The sequence below is a fragment of the Sminthopsis crassicaudata genome, chromosome 1 (assembly GCF_048593235.1).
Source record: "Sminthopsis crassicaudata isolate SCR6 chromosome 1, ASM4859323v1, whole genome shotgun sequence".
NCBI lineage: Eukaryota > Metazoa > Chordata > Mammalia > Dasyuromorphia > Dasyuridae > Sminthopsis > Sminthopsis crassicaudata.
Window position 1 is genome coordinate 712,167,317 of NC_133617.1, and position 21,755 is coordinate 712,189,071.

At 38.0% G+C, this 21,755-nt stretch overlaps 1 protein-coding gene across 12 annotated transcripts in view; it reads right to left on the minus strand.

The window, feature by feature from the left end:
• Positions 1-21,755, minus strand: part of ITPR1 (inositol 1,4,5-trisphosphate receptor type 1) — a 387,688-nt gene that overhangs the window by 146,631 nt on the left and 219,302 nt on the right. For 4 of the 12 annotated variants that reach the window (XM_074284052.1, XM_074284051.1, XM_074284047.1 and 1 more), the window contains 2 exons: positions 19,403-19,551; positions 17,771-17,882 (listed from right to left, as the gene is read on the minus strand). In XM_074284052.1, the coding sequence (XP_074140153.1) occupies positions 17,771-17,882; positions 19,403-19,551 (261 nt within the window). Of the gene's footprint in view, positions 1-1,203; positions 1,255-2,470; positions 2,507-12,835; positions 12,869-17,770; positions 17,883-19,402; positions 19,552-21,755 lie in introns of all 12 variants that reach the window. The other 8 variants (XM_074284050.1, XM_074284049.1, XM_074284041.1 and 5 more) reach the window with 4 other exon arrangements.

The following is a 21,755-nucleotide window of genomic DNA, read 5'->3' on the forward strand; positions in this document are numbered from 1 at the left end:
GGGGGCCATCATTAGTCTCATTTTTTTTATCTCTGAAATGGGGAGTTTGGACCAGATGGTTTCTCTCTAAAGTTCCTTCTAGCTCTAAATCCTTGATTCTAAGAAGGAAAGGATGAATACCAGAACCCAATTTCTAAGCCACAGGAATACTTAAAAGCAAAGTGTGGGAAAGGATGTGAATACAAGGAAAGCTTGAACAATGAAACAATTCAGACTCCTGAGAGAACAAGTGACTGATGTTTGAGATGCTGCACTGAGTTATACTGGGAAGCACACTGATGCTAGAGGTCCAAGGACCTGAGTTCAAATCCCAATTTAAATGTTTACTTGGAGATTGGATTAGAAGGCCTCTGAGAATTCTTTCAGCTCTCCTTCCATGATCTTATGATCTTATTCCTGCTGAAAGGGGAATGGCTACAACTTATTCTCATTATCTCAGGGATTTACTCCCTCTTCTCTTCTTTAGAGATAAAGGAATCAGATTCATCTACCCCTTCCTGGATGTCCACTGCTAACAGAGGACACAGCACACCCCTGCTCCTCTGATGATCAGGATGGTTTTAGGCTAGGTGGGTGGTGATGGTGGAGAAGTGAAGGGTCCAGGCTGGGGAGGAGAAACTCAGAGGTTCCCCGCTCCAATACCATACCCAGATTCTCCACAGTCACCAACTCATATCCCACATAAGTGACATTTGAGCCATTCTACTAAGGGAATAGTCTTGGCCACACTAATTACAACCAAAAGATGATAGATTTAGAGCTTGGAGAAATCTCAGAGTCCTCCTGTTCAACTCCTTCATTTTACAGTTGAAGAACCCAGGGCTGAATGAGCCCAGAGTCACACAGGTAACCTGCATCAGAGCCAAAATTTGCATTCAGATCCACTGCCTCCAAATTGATTTCTTTCCATGGCAGTGCACTTTGGGTCACTTCTCCAAAACAAATCATCTCATTGGAAGAGCTCAACAGAAAGGAATAGCAAATTCGAGCATCTTCTTGCCATCCTTGGGAAATGGATTTGTTCAGAGTGTTTTCTGATCTGCTAAGTCAAAGGTGATTGATTTTCTAGTTCATCTTCCTCAGTGACATTAACTGTCATCAGATAAATGTAATAATATTTTTTACACTTATTTTAAATTACAATGAAAGGTTAACAGAGATGTTACAAGAATTAGCTCCAAATATTTGTGACCATATACATACCCTTTTATGGTCTTCCAGTTGCCTCAGTGGTAGACTTTGATCAACCTCCTGCTGAGCATGCAGAAATGCCATTTTAAGTATGATACTAAAGAAACACTTTATCTTTAGCATCAATAAGTAATAAAATCGTGGAGAGCAAGTCATTCAGCCAAGACAAGAGCAAGGCAAAAAAGGTCCAGAAACCACCAAATCAAAAGGAGCACCCATTCATTTTGCTTAACTAATTTGGCCTGCTCTGATAGCCTTTTGAAAATAAGGGGACCATGTGGCTGGTTGGTTGGCTTTGCCAAAGTTCAAAGGGAACTTCTACATGGGTTCCTCATATAATCTAATAGTAATTTGAAATAAAAAATTGAAAAAGGAGGGGAGGAGCAGATCCTTGGTGATTTGTCCATGCATTATTCTATTATACATGCATAAAGCTGTACATACACACTCACATGCATACATACACACGTGCATACCCACATATGACAAAATGAGCAAAGTGCAGTTATTTAATTAAAACTCATTCTCATTAACAGGGCTTTCTCTTATTAGAAAAAAAAAGATAACTGGTTAACATTAAAGACCTCAACTCTAAGGACCTTCATGCTTTTAACTTTTTCTTTTCTTTTTTACAAGATCTTTAGTAAGTTTGTTGTAAATAATTTAAACTTCTTGGTTGCTTTATTGGAAGATTTGGAAAATGGTTTTAAATCTACCAATAAGAAAAGAAAAATGTTTCCTGAAGACCTCAAGTACTTAAATGACTCCTAAGTCCTTATTCAATACATTTCTTTCGATTTAGGAAGAATAGAAAACACAGATCCTCTGGGGTTAGTCTGTCTGTCCATCTGGTTCCATTAAAGATATTTCTATGCTGCATTGTTGATACACTTAGAAACTGCACTTTTCTCTGCATGCTCCCCAAATTCTCCTAAAACAAGGGAGAATTTCCATAACACGTCTGAGGAAAACAATTTCCAGGTTAAAACATTTTGACGCTGCCACATCACACCAGAGACAGAGTTTTAGATTAAAGTCCTAGAAGTCACATGCCCACCTTCAACACAGAAGGGATTCTTTGGCCAAGGAGGCAATTTCTACACTGAGAGATCAATGGGATTTACAGGATTCACCGGCCCCTTCAACTAAACTACAGATTTCCCCTCAAATTCACAAAATACAAAGACATAGATTTTGCTAAAACAATTAAGACACTCAATCAAGACAATTTAGAAACACCCATATTTGTCAGAATAACAAATATAGGTGAGCAACACACCTCTACCGAGTTCTCCGTTTCTGGAGGTTGTGGCAGCTAGTTGAAAATAAAATGTATAATGTTAGTTTAGAGTATCATGTCTCATATTCACACAAAAGTCTACTACTCAACACTTAATACACAGCAATGGCAGTGAGATCATAGGTTCTATGGATTAGCACTATTCTCCTTGGCAAAGTAGAGAGAGAGAAAGACTAAGATGGGAGCACTACGCACTACAATTATAAATTTTTCTGACTATAACTGCCCCAGATATCCCTACATCAGAAGTGAGAGGCTCTACATAAAGCAAAGAGCCTGTAATAATATAAGATACTAGAGGATCACTTAGGAAAAAAAGCCAATAATGCAATCCCTCTAAAAAAGATTAAAACAAAAGCCTACCTCTAGCAGGAACCAATGCCTTCTGTATACCTAGCAGACATTTAACAAACATATATATGTTCCAAAGGGTGATAGGATGTAAGCTCCTTGGTAGCAGAGTCTGTTTTTAATCTACTCTTTTTTATCCACAGTGCCTGGCACATAATAGGTGAAAATACCTATTTAATAGATAAGTAGATAAGATTTAAGATCCAGCAAAGGACCATCCATCTAATAACTCCTGAGCACAAATGGAGGCACACAGAATATGATGAAAACACATACCAAGCCAGTCATCAAACATGTTAAATGTTTCCTACATGCCAGGCACTATACTAAGCCCAGGGATGTGAAGAAAGGCAAAAAGTATCCCAGCCTTCAAGGAGCTCACATTTGTGGGGAGATGAAATGCAAACAGTAATACTGATGATATAGATATATAGACACACACACACATATATATATATGTATATATATATTTATGCAATACACACATACATATATATATATATACATAAAACAGTACACAAATTTATATATATATATAAAACACATACATAAAGAAAAATAGGTAGATAAACAGATTATATAGATATAGGTAGATACAGATATTTTTAAGGGATGGTAATCTCAGAGGGAAGATGCTACTATTTAGGGAATGGGAGAGAAGACTTATGAGCTAAGTCTTTAAACAAATCAGTGAAGCTGGAAGTTGGAGGTGAGGGGGGAGGGCATTGTAGGCACAGGAAACACCTAGCACAGGAGATGAGTGTCTTGAATGAGAACAGCAAGTAGTCCAGTGTAGTTAGATCATAGAGTATGTGGAGGGGAGTAAATTAATAGGCTAGAAAGTTACAAAGGGGTTAGGCTGTGAAGGATTTTAAACACCAAAGGGAGGATTTTACACTTAATCCTAATGGTAATAAGAGAACTATTGCTGTTTTTTAAGTATGGAGTGAGGGGAAGAGGTGGGATGTGGTCAGACTTGATTTTTAGGAAAATCACTTTAGTGGCTGAATACAGAAAAGGTTCAAATGGGGAGAGGCTTGAAGCAGGGAGACCAATTATAAAGCTATTAGGATAGTAAGAGGTGATGAGGGGCTATATCAGAGTAGTGGTAGAGAGTGAATAAAAGGGAATATATTCAAAAAGAGATCTGTTAGAATTATTTCAGACCATAGAAGTTCTTTTCCTCCCCCTCCCCCAATTATCTTTGTAAATAAACCAGAAGTGTTGCTGGTTCAGAGAGTATAGGCAGTTTAATAACCTTTTGGGCACAATTATGAGTTATATTCGAGAGGGTATTATAAAGGTAGAAATGACAAGATCTGAGAACAGATCGAAAATGTGGACAAGTGGGAGACATCAAGGATGAAGCTAGAATTATGAATCTGGGTGACTGGGAAACTGGTCTATTATTTAGTATGTTTAGCTCCTAAACTTTTACAAGCTCTAAAGATTTTCAAAAATCCACTGACTCATGTCATCCTCCCCCATCATTCCCATTAAAGAAGAAGGGTTTTTATGCTACTAACTTCATCTTAGCCAGCTTCAGAAATGATCAGATCACTGTCTTAAGTTGGAGCTTTGCAGAGAAGAAATGTGATAGAAGAACTGAAAAGGAGATGTCTGGGATGATTTAAGGAGGGGATGCTACTGTTGATGAAAAATGTCAGCATGTAAATGAAGACACTGACTGATAACATTAATAGAATGGTAGGTTTTATTATTTTTCTAGAAGCAACAGGTTCCAGTTGATCCAATCATTGTCGCATCTTATCTTGTCTCCTTTTGACCAAAGGCATCAATCTATGATTCTGCTGTTTGTGCGCTCCGGGGCACAGCCTGCAACTGGGGCACAAAGCCAAGACATCCCTAGCCCAGACATCCCTACATCAGAAGTGAGAGTCTCCCTAGCTAATTAGGAATGATCTTTTTTCCTGAAACCAGGATACATACTGGTAACTTGGTCTACCAAAGCAATACTCCATCATCTTGGTGTCATGGCACGTGCTGACAGAAGCTCATGAAAAATGGTTGTATGATGAGGATGTCTCTGAGACAACCATCCAACTCCCTTATAGAATTAAAGCTAGAAAAGACTGTAAAAAGAATCTAATTCAACATTTTCAAGGGACAGATGAGGTAATAGAGGTCCACTTCATGGGTCACTTGGCCAAGATCATGCAAGGTAGTAAATAGCAGAAGTCAGATTTGCCATGACCTAAAACCTTTTTTCTCGTGAAGGAACCAGAATAAATAGTTCTCAGTATGTTAAAGGATGCATTAAAAAAACAACAATGTAAGTATTTTGCATTATATGTGTATATTTAGAGGGTTTTCCGTTGTTTTTGTTGAGACTGGTAGATTATACTACAATTTATAGAATCGAAATAAAAAGAAAACCACATTTGTGTGGTTTTCAGAGAAAAGAGGCTAATTTCTGAACTATCTGTTGTCAACTAATTGGTTAATTATGGTCAGCCTTGGTTAAGGTCATAATGACTTGAGTTTCAATTTGCAGATGGATTAAGATTTCACAGATTGTGCAGGTCTTTTTATAGATTCAAGGTTAAATATCTTTTGATCTCAGTGTTCAACACCAAGATCTGCCAAAATAATTTTCCTAAATCATAGGTTTATCCAGGGCACTTCCTTGCTATGTAGAAGTTTGAGTAACTTTTTCTGATCTTAGGACAAAATAAAAACTTCTCTGCTTGCTAGAATCTGACATCAACCTACTTCTCCTGATTCTTTCTATCCTGGATTCTACCTAGGAGGCAAATGGGTATACTTGCTGTCCCATGAATCATCAGTTTAGCTCCCAACAGTGTACCTTGACACAAGCCATTACATTGTTAATGCCTAGTGGTCTTTCCTCACTTCTACTTTTTGGAACCTTTAGCTCCCTTTTAGGTTCCACTCAGGGACCATTCCCCTCCCCAGTTAGTACTCCCTCCTTCCCTAAATCATATCGTGCTTATGTGTTTAAATGTTTCTGTACCAGTAAAATATAAAGTTTATGAAGTTAAAAATGGTTTTTATGTCTTTATAGTCTCAATGCCTAAAAAAATTGGTGTTGAATTGATTAGACCAAATGATTACAATATTATCAGATGACTATTCTCATGCAATCAACTCTAAAATGACCTGTTCTTATGTCAATAAACTTAATTTCTTCTGTTTTGATTTTCAGAGTCTATTTGAAACCCAACTTCTACCCATTCTTTGGATAAGAAGCCTAACAATGACCTTGGATCAAAAGCAATAAAATCTGACCATTTGAATGGAGAAAAACCACAAAAGCAGTTAACTTTGAAAAGGAAGAGTAAGCAGAACCATAAATTAAAGCCCTTTAACAGTGGCTGGAAGGTATAGTGGATAGAGTATTGAGCCAGAAATCATCTTCAGACATTAAGCTGGGTGGTTGTTAAGGCTAGGGAGTATATTTTATCTCTTTAGTGTTTTAGCACAGTGCCTGGCATACAATAGGTTCTTAATAAATGCTTAGTGACTCATACAGCTTCTTGTGTGAATATGGCCCCAGTTTCCTCAGCGGTAGAATGGAGATCATAATAATGCCCCCTACCTCCTTGAGTTGTTGTGAGGATCAAGAGAGATAAATGTATGCTTAGCATAATGACTGGCACACAGTAGGTATTCTATAAATGCATATCTCCCTTCCCTTTCCCTTCCAGATCTACTATTCTGAATCTAAACGACTATATGTATTTTATCTCTAGCAATAATATGCTTTCCATCAGATCTATGACTAAACTGCTCAAGTGAATGTCCCTCTATAAATCCATATCAGGACCTGCTCCACAATCTATAACCTTAATTGCCTGGCACACTGAGTGGCTATGTGACTTGCCCAGGGTCTCACCATCAGTGTGTATCAGGGGCATGGACCTGAACGCAGGTCTTCCTGTCTCCTTGTCTTTTAGACCATCCCTCCATCTACTAGAGAGGTAGTCAGGTAATCAAGCTGGACCTTAAGTCAAATCCTAACTGTGTGACCTAGACAAATCATTTAACCTTTCTCTGCTTCAGTTCCCCATCTGTAAAATGGGGCTAATCATAGCACCTACCTCCTAGGGTTACAGTGAGGATTAAATGAGATAATATGTAGAAAGTGCTTTTGCAAACCTATAAAAATGCTAACCAGAGGGTGCAGTGGATAGAGTGCCAGCCCTGAAGTCAGGAGGATCTGGTCTTAGACATTTAATACTTCCTAGCTATGTGACCCTGGGCAATTGTGACCCCAAATGCCTCAGAAAAAAAACCCTGCTAACTAGTATTAGCTATCAGGAAGAACTATATAGTGCTAACATACATTAGTTTCCATATGTGTAGAGGTAGCATGCAGGAAGGACATTGTGAATTCACTGGTGGTCTTTCTCTAAGAAATAAAAAATAGTAGGCCATAAGTTTTCTAGATTTTGTGTTTCCAATCCTAGCACAGCAGAAAGAGGAATCTTCCATTTTTTTCCTAGTTGCCAATCATCCCCTGTATTCACCTCCCTAGGATTTTCACTATGAAATATGTGACTGACAACCACAATCCCCAAAGAGCCCCAAATTCCATTTAGTTTGGGCAATGTCATTTTCTAGCTGCTCATCATGAACACGTCACAAAGGAGTTCACTCTGCCAATCCCTTTGAATCAGTTTTTCAGTTCCTCTTTCACCCACTCATAACCTCAAATAGAAGGCTGGAGGGATGGGGGTAGGCGGGGGAGGGGGTGCTGAATGGTTTTGCAGATACCTTTTCCTATGTCCTGCTATTCATCAGCCATGGAAAGCCCACATAAATGGAATAGAAAGCTTATTCTTTTCTTTTTTCTTTTTTTTTTGTAAATTGGACTAAAATTGAGGTAATCTGGCATTTTGCTGAAAATAGACCGAGATCTCCCTGTCTACTAACAGAAAATTGTTTGCTAACTATATTCTGGCTAGGGAAGAAGATAGAGGTATAAGCATTAAAGAAAGGAAGAAAAGGAGGCTCAAACTACTCAGAAACAATTCTGGAGAAAATGAACGATAATTTAAATGAATAAAGAATACCCTCTGCTTGATTTTCTTCTGTTTTATAGATCAGCACTAGTTTTGCTGGGCCTCAGTTATAAAATGTAGAATTAATAAAACTTTGACTTGACTGAATTGTATGAATTCAGTTACTGTGAGATAATTGCAGCCCTTTAAAACCATCCCTTTAAAAAAACCCAAAACCTCTGCTAAGCAACTACTCCTGTGCTCTCTCTTAGTTCCATCTTCTTTGTGGTTGCCGGTATCTAACAGTAAACAGCTCTACTCCATTTATTGGCAATTACTGCTGAAGGTCACACATCAGCAGTAAGCCTAAATTCCAGGAAAAAAAAGGCAGCTCTTATGTAAGTTCTGCCTGAATGTTGGCAAGAGCCCAAGAGAACAGTCCGCTGCAATGTAAAAAAAAGTAGGACATCTCTGCCTAATACTGAACGTCCTGAGAACTCCCCCTGAAGGAGAAGGAGTTTAATGCTTCTTTTTCATTCCTCCTGACCCTTCTGGAGCAAAACTCCCTCCCAACTCTGGATGGCTCCCATTTCTTTTTCTGGGATTTACAAACTTCACCTTCAATCTCATGACTTTCCCTGCAGCACATAAAGGATGCTGTGAACTCGGATTCTCTCAGCACCAGAAACAGGCAGGGGGCAAGCAGTTTAGGTCCCAGGCCAAAAGCAACTGCTTTCTAACATAGGAGATAATTTAGCTTCCAGGTTAAGGTTAGGGAGCCAGCCAGATAATAATTGAGAGTAAATGATGATTCATCACATTTTAGGAAGAGCGTTGATAAACTAGAAAAAAGTATCCATAGGACGGTACCAGGAATGGGAAATTCCTCTGTTAATTCATACCATATGAAGAGAAGACGAAGGAACTAGAAATACTTAGCTGAGAGAGAAGATTCACGGGGAGATAATTGTTGTCTTCAAGTCTCATGGAAGAGAAGAGAGAAGAATGGCTCTAAGCCTCCTTTCAGCTTTAATTGATTCTATAATCCCAAGACATGTTCTAATTAGTCCCAGGAGGAAAAAATAGGAACATTGAGGGGAAACTGGATGGAAGGAAAATCTTCCCCACCCCTTGAACTTTCCCAAAGTGCTATGAATTGTGCCTCCAAGGCTGCATGGCCACTTGTTGTAGATGAACAGAGGAGATGCATGTTAGGGTATGGTTGGATTGGATGGCATTAGATGGTCCTTCAAATGAGAAAATTTTATGATTCTGTGGCTATAGAAAAGTCCTCCTTTCCCCCATCTGCTTCTGAGCTTTCTTCAAGGCTCAGGTTAAGTACCACTTCCTATAAGAGACATTCCCTGTTTTTCTCCCTGCCCTCCCTAGTATTAATGCTCTACCATGATACTCGCTATATTTTGTATTTATTCATCTGTATGTGTGTATACACGTATATGTATGTAAATGTTGTTTTCCATCATTAGAACATAAGCTCCTAGAGGGTGAGACCTAAATTGATCATCTTTACTTTTTTATTCCCACTGCTAAGCATAGTCCCTGGCTTGTACTAGACAGGTAATAATTACTTGCTGATTTAAATTGTATTATGTCCAAGACTGATAGATGGATGCATACTGTGATAACACATAAACTAGGAACACATCACTCATTTACTTCTTACAGCCTTTTTCTCTTGGTTTCCAAGCACAAGAACAATACAAGAAACAAAATTTGTGTTAATGGAACTGTAATTTTCCCTCACCTGAAGTCTAACTATCAGCTCATGCTAGCAGTGAGGCCCTTACATTACTCCTTTCCAGATGACAAAGTACTTTCACATCTATTTGCTAAGATTTCTATTTATTGCTCGGGAATGGGCTCCAATGCCAGTAAATGATTTTTTTTCAGGTAAGGAATACTGAGATGAGTTAACTTTAAAAATAAAATAAACCCCCACCACTATCTTTTCCCCAAGAAATATTTCTGAGTCAAATGTCCTTAGTGACAAAAACACGATACAACAAAAAAGAGCAACACTGAAAAAAACCCTGTTCTCTATTGTTTCCCAAGTTTCCTAATGATGCCTTTGGCCAGACTCTAGGGGCCATAGTTCTGTCCCATTTTCCAGTATTTCACTGGGTCACAGGAGATTAATTCCAGTTCAAAATGTGATAGTTCCAGCTGAGGCCATAAAGGCCAAGGAATTTTTCTTGTGAAGAGAAAACTGCATGAACTTTTCAGCTGAAACTAGGAAGAACACTTCAAATGAGTTACCCACCTCTCTACTGACACAACAAGCTCCATAGAAAAGTAATGTTCAGTGGTTTTCTCTTTCTCTTCTTTTCTTTTGAAGGTGATGGTAAGAAGAGTGGAGATACACCCTTCTTTTATTTGAGAAACCTATTTTGGTTGGATTTAAAAGAAGCTTTATTCCAGAATGCAGTTGAAAGGGCCCTCCAACATGCACTTTTGTTGTAGAAAAGCTATTGCCCTGTCCTCAGTTCACCTTGTGGTTGCAAAAGCACTCAACATTGCTTGGAATGGTATATGATTTTTCCAAGTAGTTCATGACCCCTTTCTCTCTTCTATCTATCCCAGCTTGAGACAAGGGGAGATGGAAGTCCTTACTCAGACAATTCCTAGTAGGAATCACTTTGGTAACCAGGCAGAATACATTTATTGTTGTTGTTTTTTCTTTTATTATTTAATTGAATTTGGTGTATTTTGTTACAGTTCAGAGTTGAGTCCTTGCTTCCATCCCATGACAGGATGAACTTATTAGATTTCTGAAGAACACATACCTCAGCTCAGTCAGGAGAAACCTTCGTTCTATTTCCAGCCCTCTCCTTCCTCTCTAAAGGAGGAAGAAGAAACCCATAGTATCATGATCATCTTCAGAATAGACAAAGATGGGCAATGCCAGCCAGACACACTGATGCACAGCCAACAGACGCTGCAAAGGCCTGCAGAAGTGGGTCTTGTTTTCTCTGCCCTACCAGGCTTTGACAGTTGCTAGTGGTAACAATGAAAAGGGAACCACCACTGCTTCCTCTGGGAATTTACAGAGAATTCAAACTCTTGCCAGATTATGCTCTTTTCATAAACAGACAGTATTCCATTTCCTACTGTGTATTTATAGACACACCTGCTACAGCCATGGAATCATTCCATGAAGGAGTAATAAAGTCCCAGTCGGGAGACCAAGTTCTATATCGAGTGATCCCACATTTCGGCTCATTTGCTCTGGTCCACAGCCTAAGACTGGTGAAAGTTCTCATTTTATGGACTTATTTGTAATTCAAAACAGAACTTGAATTTTCAACAGATAAATTAAACTCCCAAGATTTTTATATCCTTGGGACCAAGATAGAACCAAAGATAGACAACTTCAGATGAACAGTGCCCCGTTGGGTTGTTGTTGGGACCCCCACCCTGCCTTTCAGAAAAGAAAGGGAGAAGGTTAAATGCTGTCACTTTCAAAAAAATAAACTGACTCATTTCCCCACTCTTCCTTCCCTACTCCGATTTCTTCCGTGTCTCCCCATGCCCATAAGATATGACTCCTAGATCAAGTAAATTTAATATTAGAAATGAAGGTTATTAATGTGTTTTTAAAATAGTTTTATATTTGGAATCTAGGGACCTTGACTCTGCTACTAAAAAGATATATGATTGAGGGTAAATCATGGCTCCTCCCCGGCCCTTGATTTTTTCAGATGCAATACAAAAGGAGGATATTAGCTGACATCCTAAGACACTGTCCAGCTGGAAAATTCTGTAATCCTAAGTGTCATTCTCCTTAAACTGGTTGGTCATTTCTTTTCACTTCTGCTTTCTGAGGAAGTGGATATCAGAGCACCAGTTAAGAAAATATTCTGATCTATTTTGGGGTGTGTGAATAAGTAGATCCCAATCAATATCATATTTTAATTATTGCCCCATAAGAAGGGACTGCTATCTTTTTATAACTTTATCGACTTTTCTGGACCACAAATTGAAAAAAAAAATATTTCTGATGAAAATCCATTTTTAGCCTTTCCAATCTCATTAGAAAATAAATAAATACTAATTCTCAAATAACACAAAAGATTTTTTTATCTGGGATAAACAACTTAAATATGTACCATCTGATCAACGTGGAAAAAATAATATTCCCTCAAAGGATTTGAAAGGTTTGCTGATCCATGAATCCAATCTACATTCAAAATTCTGTCCACAATTAGCTATCCCTGTCCAATATTGCTCTTCCTGACAAGGTTAAGTTAACTCAAATTTTTAGGAATTTTGGGAGGAGTTTTATCTGTGCATAGTAATCTATTGATAAGGCTTTTTCTATAAAAGGAGGCCAGAGATAATATATTTTTTCAATTCCATGGAAAAAATTTCAACTACAAACCTTTTACTTCTAATCCTCACACTGACATTTGTGTTCCATTATTTAGAGACAAAGCAAATTAATTCTCAATTAATGTCCATGACTTTAGTGCCTTTTCCATATACTATTTTCTCTCTTGTTTAATTATCCTTTATAGAGAAAGTGATGTCCAAATGATATAATTGTAAAGTGCTTAGCATAGTGCCAAGTGCTATTTATTATTATAATTTATCTTCACTCTGAACCTTAAACTAAGTTCAAGTATGTTTAAAAAATATTCTTTGTGTAAAAATAAAGTTATTTTACTTTAATGCTGTTTTCCTTCCATAAGTACATGGTCAGTGTCACCAAGAAACTTAGCTTTGAGCAGTAAAGAAAACAATATCCTAACTTCACAAAGCTTTCCTCACACCGAGACAAAAACTACTTTCCTACAGATGACATACAAGTCTGTCATGAGAAATGCCAATGGAAAAGACACATGATACACTACAATTCACTCCCATGGTCAAAATGAACAAAATAAAATGTTAAACACCAGAGAGAGACTACAGGACAGACAGGTCATGGGGAAACTTGGAAAAGAGCATGGAAACAGCACTATGGGACATTTAAAAGAGAAAGGAGGACCTCAGTATTATCCGATTCATCAATGGAAATCAGCTGAAAAAGAAAAAAAAAAAGGGGGGGAATAAACATTAGGAATATTAAGTATAAGTCAGTTCAAGTTCTAGGCACTATTAGAGATTGTTGTTAAAACACAGTGTTGTAAAATTGATGTAATTGTCACAAAAGCCCCATCTGGGTTCACAGTCCTGTCACCTTACTCAGTGACATCTGTTCTGCTAGAAAAATTCTACCAGAGAACAAAACAGACAGGATGCAGTCATGCTTTGTTCACATGCCGAGTGTCAAACCACATTGATAGCCCAACCAAGTTCTAAGAACTCCACCCTGTGGCTTTTAAGTTGGCTAAAATGTGTACAGAACTGTGGGCCAGGGAGAATTCCCCAATTTATAACGTCATATTTTCAGACAGCAGTGGGAAAGAATGGAAGCTAAAAGGGAGACAATGCACGTCAATTTGGGAGGAGAACCTTTCACTTTCAATCTTAATAAGACAACTGCAACCCAAATTGAACAGTGACACAGGCTGGACATCAAATCTCTGTAAGAGACAATTCAGTGTTCCTGGGGTCAAAATAAGGGGATGAATGTATCCCAGGCTCAGAGATTCCCAGGCCAACTCAATCACTGTGTTTAAGAGTGAAAGTTTAAGTTAAAATTTGAAAAATAAAATTTGAAAATTTGAGATGGAAAAGAGTTAAGGAGATTAAAAAAATAAAAAGAAAGAAGATTCTTTTCATTAATCAGCTCCTACACCAGTGAATTTCATTTCTGGAGTAAATGTAAGAGAATCCATAACAATAGCCTTCATTAAAAATTCTAAAAATATATATCAACAGTCTCCATTCTAACTTCTGACATATGAAGTAAACGTTTAAGTTCCTAACAGAGATCTGAGAGCAAGAAATACAAAAGTCTTACCCAGATGGAAAAAAAGGAAATCCTTAGTAATCACTATATAATAACTTGAGCATATAAGAACCCCCATTGCTGAAACTATTCAAGGAAAAAATATACTTTATACAAATTCCATAATACTTACTTATACCTCTTTTTACTCCAATTTTCCTTTCAATTTTTTAAAAGCATCAATTTAGAAATTGCTATAATATAACTTCTATAATATCAGTTATGTTAAATAAGACCATATCTTATAACAACTAGATTGCCTCATGTTATGAGGCTGAATGCTTCCTATTGACCACAAAGTTTCTCATTTTTCATTTTTGTATCCCTAGTACAATACTGTATACATTAATAAATTACAACATATTTATTTTTAATATAAATTATATTTATATTTATAAATAAATGGGTGCTAAATTGTCCTGACTTTGAGATGTTAAGTTCCAAAAGACTTTTTTTCTTTCTGGCATCATTTTAGATCATGGCCATGCTGGGACATAATCACTAAATGGAGGGCAGTGATCACAGGAGAGGAAGCGAAGCAGTCCAGGTTTTTTGCTTTGTTCCCTTAATAAAGTACATATGATGAGAAAAAGAGAATTTTCCAACTGCTATCGGGGACAAAAATGTTATTAACTGTTTGTTATTGGTATCAGAGATGACGGTTGCCATTACCTCCTACAAAGTCTTTTCTGCTTTTCATTTGCTTCTCTGAGATAATTTAATTTTAATAAAAAAGAAGATGTCTTAGCAATGATGATCCCACCAACATCAAAGAAAATGCAATTTCTACTCTTATGGGAGCCAGGAAAAATCAGGTAGGCACAATAATTCCTTTTCTCCTGTCCATAAATTATACTAGATGATTTTTAATCTCATAAGATCATCCCTTTTGGCCCTGAAATAAATAAATGGAAACAATGGGGGGGCCAAGAGTTTCTCTTTCTTTTCTTTTTTTTTTTTTTTTTTTTAAGTATTCTGCACCTTTTCTAGCTCCTTCTTTGTTGGGCATTAAAATGGGCAAGATCTTATCACATATCATATTTGGCCTCTATTTTTGGATGGTTATGAATGGTAACTCTTTGTAGTTAATGGAATTAATGGAATGAGTGAGAAAGGAGAGCTAGTTGCTGTCTTCTGCATTAATGTTGACGTAAATGGAGAGACAAAGATATGGAATCTAGGAGTTTTACACTCTTTAGATCATAAAAAAATTAAAGTAATTTAATAAATACAATGTTATATTAATAATAAGTTAATTAATAATAATAATAATAAAGCTAATTAAAATACAGAATGATCATACTGGAAGTAAGGAAAATTTGAGAGCTGACATTGCCTTATTTGGACACATTAGTTGTGCGATCACGGACAAATCACTGAATCTCTCTCAGACTCAGCTTACTCATATATAAAATCAGATTAATAATAACATGAGGATCACCTTCAAAGTAATTCCCATCGAAAGTTCACTTTAAATGCTGTTGTTCAGTCATGTTTGACTCTGTGATCCCATTTGGAATTTTTTTTTTTTTTTTTTTTTTTAGCAAAGATATTAGAGAGGTTGGCTATTTCCTTCTCCAGCTCATTTTATAAATGAGGAAACTGAGGCAAACTAGGTAAAGTAACTCACCCAGCATCGTGCAGCTAGTAAGCGTGAAACCAAATTTGAACTCAGGTTTTCCTGACTCCAGGTTCTAAGTAGTACAAAATCAGGAAGACTTCTAAATTCAAATTGCATTCTACAGTGTGTAGAGTGCTTACCCTGGAATCAAGAAGATTTATCTTCCTGAGTTCAAATTTGGACACAGATATGTAGCAGTTGGGTGACTGGGTGAATCACTTAACCCTGTCTGCCTCAGTTTCCTCATCTGTAAAATGCTCTGGAGGAGGAAATGGAAAAACCTTCCAGTATCTATCTCTAACAAGAAAATGCCAAATAGAGTCACAAAGAGTCAGACAAGATTAAAATAATTAAACAACAATAAAATTTAAATGATAATCAGAGAATCAAAGATTTAGAACCTGGAAGGATTTTTGTTCATTGTTTTCCAGTAGAATAGGACTCTTTGTGACCCCATTTGGGGGCTGAGACCATCTATCTCAGTCCTTTCATTTCAAATGAAATGAGAAGAGAATCTTTTCAAAGATTACACAAAGAGAAAGGACCAGTGGTCATCTTTGACCTCAATCATCTGATCTCAAAGGCAGCCCTCTGTCCACTGAACCACACTGCCTCTATAGTTAATAATTTGATTAATTTGCCTGTTGACAGGAGAAGTCTATAATGTACAGGACTCAATGTCTGACATATATTAAACATTTAATAAATGCCTGTTGACTGAAATGTAGAAAATAGCCTTTTATTCTACCAAATAGTAATCAAACTTTAAAGAGGTATAAGGGTCATATTATTATATATAAATATTAATATAAAATATCCTAGATTCCTCACTTTATAAGACAGTTTGTGTTTATTCTTGAGGAATTTTCTATAAAACTAAATTTTTAGCTTCCATTAAAAAAGCTTGATTTAAAAAACAAACTTTTGAATCTTCATGTAAGGAATGTAACTATTAATTAAGATTAACTCCATATTTTCTTAGGTCAGTCTGTCTTAAGTCAAAGCAAATATCCATGTACACATATATGTTTCACGTGCTGGTTAGATGTTATTTCTCACAGGAGTAACAAATATTTCTTAGGAAGGCTAGCTACTATGTGACTAAACATTTAAAAGTGGCCCTTCATGAGTTCCCTTTCATGATACTATTTTATGGTCTTGACTATTTATATTCCTTTTGCTATTTTATGTGAAACATTTAACAATTTGCAAAGTTATAAACAATATAGCGACATAAAAAGTTAAAAAGGGTAAAAGTTATGCCTTCTGTCCTTCTGTAAACTTAGCAAATATGTAGATATTCTGCTAATCCAAGGCCTTTCTTTGACTAACGGTAAATTCAAAACTTTAAACTAAAAAAAAACTTTAAAAAATTGAAAACTTTTAAAAATTTAAACTTACATTTAAAAAAGTCAATAAGAGTTCAGTTGTACTTGATGACATTTATTTCGACAAGTACACCTTTAACAAGTACACATTCAATTCTTCTGACATCATCATTGAATAAATGAGTTGTAGGATAGTTTGATAGGGTATGGTAATCTTAGTATAATGATCCCTATTAAATCTGCCCAAATGGAGCTGAAATAATAAATGACAGCTGTAATTCCCAGAGAAGACATGGAGAAGCATTAGTGTGGCTTCAGGACTATTCTATTATTGTACCAAGATTTTTGGATGGAAAGGGGGAAAAGAATACAAAACCGACTTTGTTTTTTTGTTTTTCCTGTGGTGATGGGTAGGAGGTAAACAGTTCCTAGGATACTGGGTATTTAGTCAATATCAAGGATGCTGGATGGCCTTTTTGCACTCACAGTTTGAATAAATGGACAGAGGGTCTTCTGGCTTTAAAATCAAAGGCTGTTTGATTGTCAGAAAGATATACATAACAACTCACCAATAAGAAATATAAGCTGTCTATCTAGAACCTAACATATATGCACACAGAAGTGCACATACACACATTCCCTTCCTATATACTTCTACACACACACACACACACACACACACACACACACACACACACGCACGCACAAATTTTGATTTAGAATTTAAATATAAGCTAAAATGAAGACATGCAAAATTTTGATAATTATTTGTTTGAAAAACCATGATTATCATGAGTGAGCAGCCCTGAGCATAATTAGCTTATTAAAGGCTCACGCAAGAAAAAGTCATATTTTGGAAAGCATGCTGGCAAGCTGTTGGGTTGAGTTCAAACACCAAATCAGAAAGTCTGAGAGTTATTTCCTTCAATAAATTTTAGGGTAAAGTTTTATTTTACTTTTTAAAAAAGTCAATACTTGCAATCTATATTAAGATGGAATTTCCTTTCTCCCCCTCTCCCCTTTTCAAGTTCCCTTAATTTAATGGTGATATGCTGCTGAATGAAAAGAAATACCAAATACCTTTTCTCCATAGCCTCTGTCTTTGGTCATCATTTCCCTGAGTGTTTGTAACACTTTGATACAAAGTTTTTCTTCATTCTCTTCGAGCAGCTGTTTAGTATGTTTTATTAACCTGAAAAGGGGGGAAAAAGGGAAAGGTTTGATTTGCTGCCACTAGCTTTCAAATGCACCAACTTCTCAGCATCTTAGGATACAGGGCCAGGAAGCCTGGACCAAATGAGCAGCAGTCTCATCCCTGAAGCCTGATGGCTGGCCCACCAGCTCATCTGCATCTCAAAAGTGACACCTGCTGGTAGATGGGGAGAAGCACCATGGCTAAGGCTCTACATGGCATTCTAATGCATGTGGAAGGCTTCCATTTCCCAGCAAGTATTTATTATGTGCCTACGGTGTACCATATACTACTCCAGATGCTGAGCCCTTTCTTTAAAATGGTAAAGAAATGAAGGTTAACCACGTCAAGCAATGGTTAACAATATACTTTTTATAAGCAGGAAGATCATCCCCTAGAATTCATTTAAAAGAGATGATTTTGATAGCATAACTAGCCACATGTTGCAGAGTGCTACTTGAATTAAACAGGAAAAATATAGAGTCACGTGAAGATGTTCTGGGATTTACTGTTTCCCTGATCCAGAGTCTAAGGTCTGAGAGCTTGTGTAAGGTGTTGGATAAAGATCTTATTTTGGAGTTAGGACATGAATATTCAGGCCTGACCTTCTATTCCTTCCAGGAGGGAAAAGAGAGGGAGAGAGAGGGAGAGAGAAGGAGAGAAAGAGAGAGAGAGAGAGGGAGAGAGGGAGAGAGAGGGAGAGAGAGGGAGAGAGGGAGAGAGGGAGAGAGAGGGAGAGAGGGAGAGAGGGAGAGAGAGAGAGAGAGGGAGAGAGAGAGAGAGAGGGAGAATGGGAGAGAGAGGGAGAGAGAGGGAGAGAGGGATAATGGGAGAGAGAGGGAGAGAGGGAGAGAGGGAGAGAGAGAGAGACTAATTTTGTGTGTGTATGTGTAAAGTTGCTTAAATCCTGTGTAACCCCAGACAACTCCATTGGAAAAAGTTCTTCACTAGTCACTCCCCATCCCATTAAAAGCCACTAAAATCACAGTTCAAAAAAAAATCCCAGAGTCTAGCGCAATGCCTGGTACACAAATGGCATGTGATAAATGTTTGTAGCTTGATTGATTGTGAAAAATATACACTTATCTCTCATCCAAAATTTCATCCTCCTATCAAGGAAGCAAGAATGGGTGGAGGGAGAAGCATTGAATGAGCACAAAATCTAGATATTAGGATTTTCACTTCCAGGAGTCTCCTATAGACAATGTCTGTGATCAATCAATACTATAAAGCATCAGAGAGGCACAAAAAAGCAAGTAAAAACATCTGCCATTAAAATTAGGGGCAAATTGGCCAAAATGGTTTCAACCAAAGGGGCTTTCCTTAACTCCCCATTCAGTTCTGCCAATCTTGTTTTAAGAAAGCAATCACAGATAAAAACTGTCAACCTGTCCCAAGCAAGGAAGGCACTTCTTTCCATGCTCAGTTTCTAGAGCTCTGGAATGAGCCCCCCATGGGCTTCCTTAACAGGTCTCCTGGAGGAAGAGCACTCACAGCTTCCTGAGACACAAGCAGCTTACTTGCAGATAAAGCCTCCACTTTCACATTTTCTTCGGGCATCTGTGTTCTCTGGGAAAAGCAGTTCTGGTCGATGGAGCACATCCACAAGCACAGATAACTCTGCCTGGACGAGGGGCCGCAGACGGTCTTCTAGGGCGGATACTATATCCTGGAAGGCAAGAGCAAGGAGCGTTAGTGTCTGAGGGTCGGGGCCGAGCTTCGGCATTCTGAGAAGTTGAGTCCATCCATAAGCAGTTTTGCATACTATCACTCTGCACTATCAACTCATGGATCACACTTTTAAAATGGCAGTTCTTCCCCCCCTCCATCCTCCTGGGAAGTGCTAGTCTCTGAAGTACAAACTTCCCACCACCCAACCGTTTAAGGAAATGGAGTCTTTTGGGCCAACAACGCATTCCATGTTACGGTTACATGAAAACACAAACGAATGAACATGCTGTATCAACATGCTAAATAGATGTACCCTGAGATAGCATGATGGTCTTCAAATACAAAACACACTGCTGTAGGAAAGGAAAACAGAGAAAAATGTGAAAGGGCAGCTGAGTCAAACACCGCAAAGAATATGTGAAAGGCAAATAGCAGAGAACAGATGAAGGGATGGGCTCCACCAGTGGGCAGCTCTCTAACAGGATGGGCACTCAGGACCGAGCCAAAGCCAGGATGCCTAAGACGAGCACAGACCGGACTGAAACAGAAAACAGACTCGAGGCTCAGGCTTTGGAAGAGAGGGAAACTCTGAGGCTTTCGTCTCTGAGGAAAACACACACAGAGCTTTGTGCTGATTTCCTCCGGAGGAATATCAGATCTGCTTATTTAACTAGGAAGTTTTCAGAGGTTACGTATGGTGTGACTGTAGTATTTGGGAAGTCAGGGAGTCCTGGGGCCAAAGCCTACCTTTGACATGTTATTGGGGGTGCCAGAGTAGGCAGAGAGCCAGGCCTAGAGTTCAAATGTGGCCTCAAACACTTACTAATTGTGTGACTCTGGACAAGTCACTTTACCTTGTTTGCCTCAGTTTCCTCATCTGTAAAATGAGCTGGAGAAGGAAATGGCAAACCACCACAGTGTCTTTGCCAAGAAAACCCCAAAATAGGGTCACAAAGAGTCAGACAAGACTGAACAACAATAACAACAAGTGTGACAATTAGCAAGTCATTTATTCTCTTTGAGCCCAGTTATTTCAACATAGGACAGTCTCTCCATATCTATCTTCCTGAGGCTGTTGTGAAGCTCAGATAAAATAATGCATGTAAAAGGCTTTAGAAAATTTAAATTTTTTTCATGAGTAGCAGGATTATTATTCCATTAGGACAAGTAAAACAAACTATGTGGTCACTCAATTTGTGAATGCGGAAAGTCAAATCGGTGACTACAGAGACACTGTCTAATGATGCTCAGAAGGATCCAGTGACTTCCATCCAGAATTCTTCCAGATCCAGGAGAATCCTTGAAAGAACCCAGATCATGCTGATCCCAATTTGCCAGCACATCCTCCAAAACATACTGTAGAGCAAACCTCCTATAAAACAATCTGAAACTTACTTCTCAACATCCACAGGATTAAGCGATATTTATCAACCCAGCCAGATTCACGGAGGACTGATGTCTCATTGTCCATGGAAATCCCTCAAGAAATTGCTATGATAATGCACTGAGTGATGTATCCAATCACAGTTTATGAGCTGGAAGCTAGTCTGACTAATTCATTTTATCCATGAGGAAACAAAATCTCAAAGGGAAAGGAACTTGCTCAAAGTCACCCAAGCTGGATTGGGTTCCTGGTCTACAGGCTAAAGATATCACTCAGAGTACTAAAGCAGAAGCTTCTTATAGCTGAGAGCCTCAGGTCGGGAAGGAATTAATGGATCTTCTGAGAGCCTATCAACAACGTGGAGATCAATGAATCACTGGGAGAATCTGTGTCTTTTCAGTGCCCAGCTCCCTCATTGGGCATGTGTTATAAACTTCTGGGAGAAGAAGAGCCTCCCCAGGGTAACAAAAACAAAACCCCAGAGCCTTATTCCCTACTTGCTGGCACTCTGCTTCCCGACAAGCACTGGTTCACATTCTTTCCAAGGCTAACTAATCTTCTGAAACAAGGATTTGCAATCTGTGTCTTGGATGCTGCTGGAAGCCTAATGAAGCCTATGAATCCCTTCTCAGAAAAACATTTGTGGCCCACGTTCATAATTGAGGGAAATGCTAATTTCCAACTAGAGGTTAGTGAAAATAAAGGTGTAATATCTTCCCCATCCACATTCATGGAATCTCCTTGAAATCTATGCATGCACTTCTCTGACTCCCAATTAAAAACCTTTAAAGCAATCAGGACCCTCAGATGCATTCTCA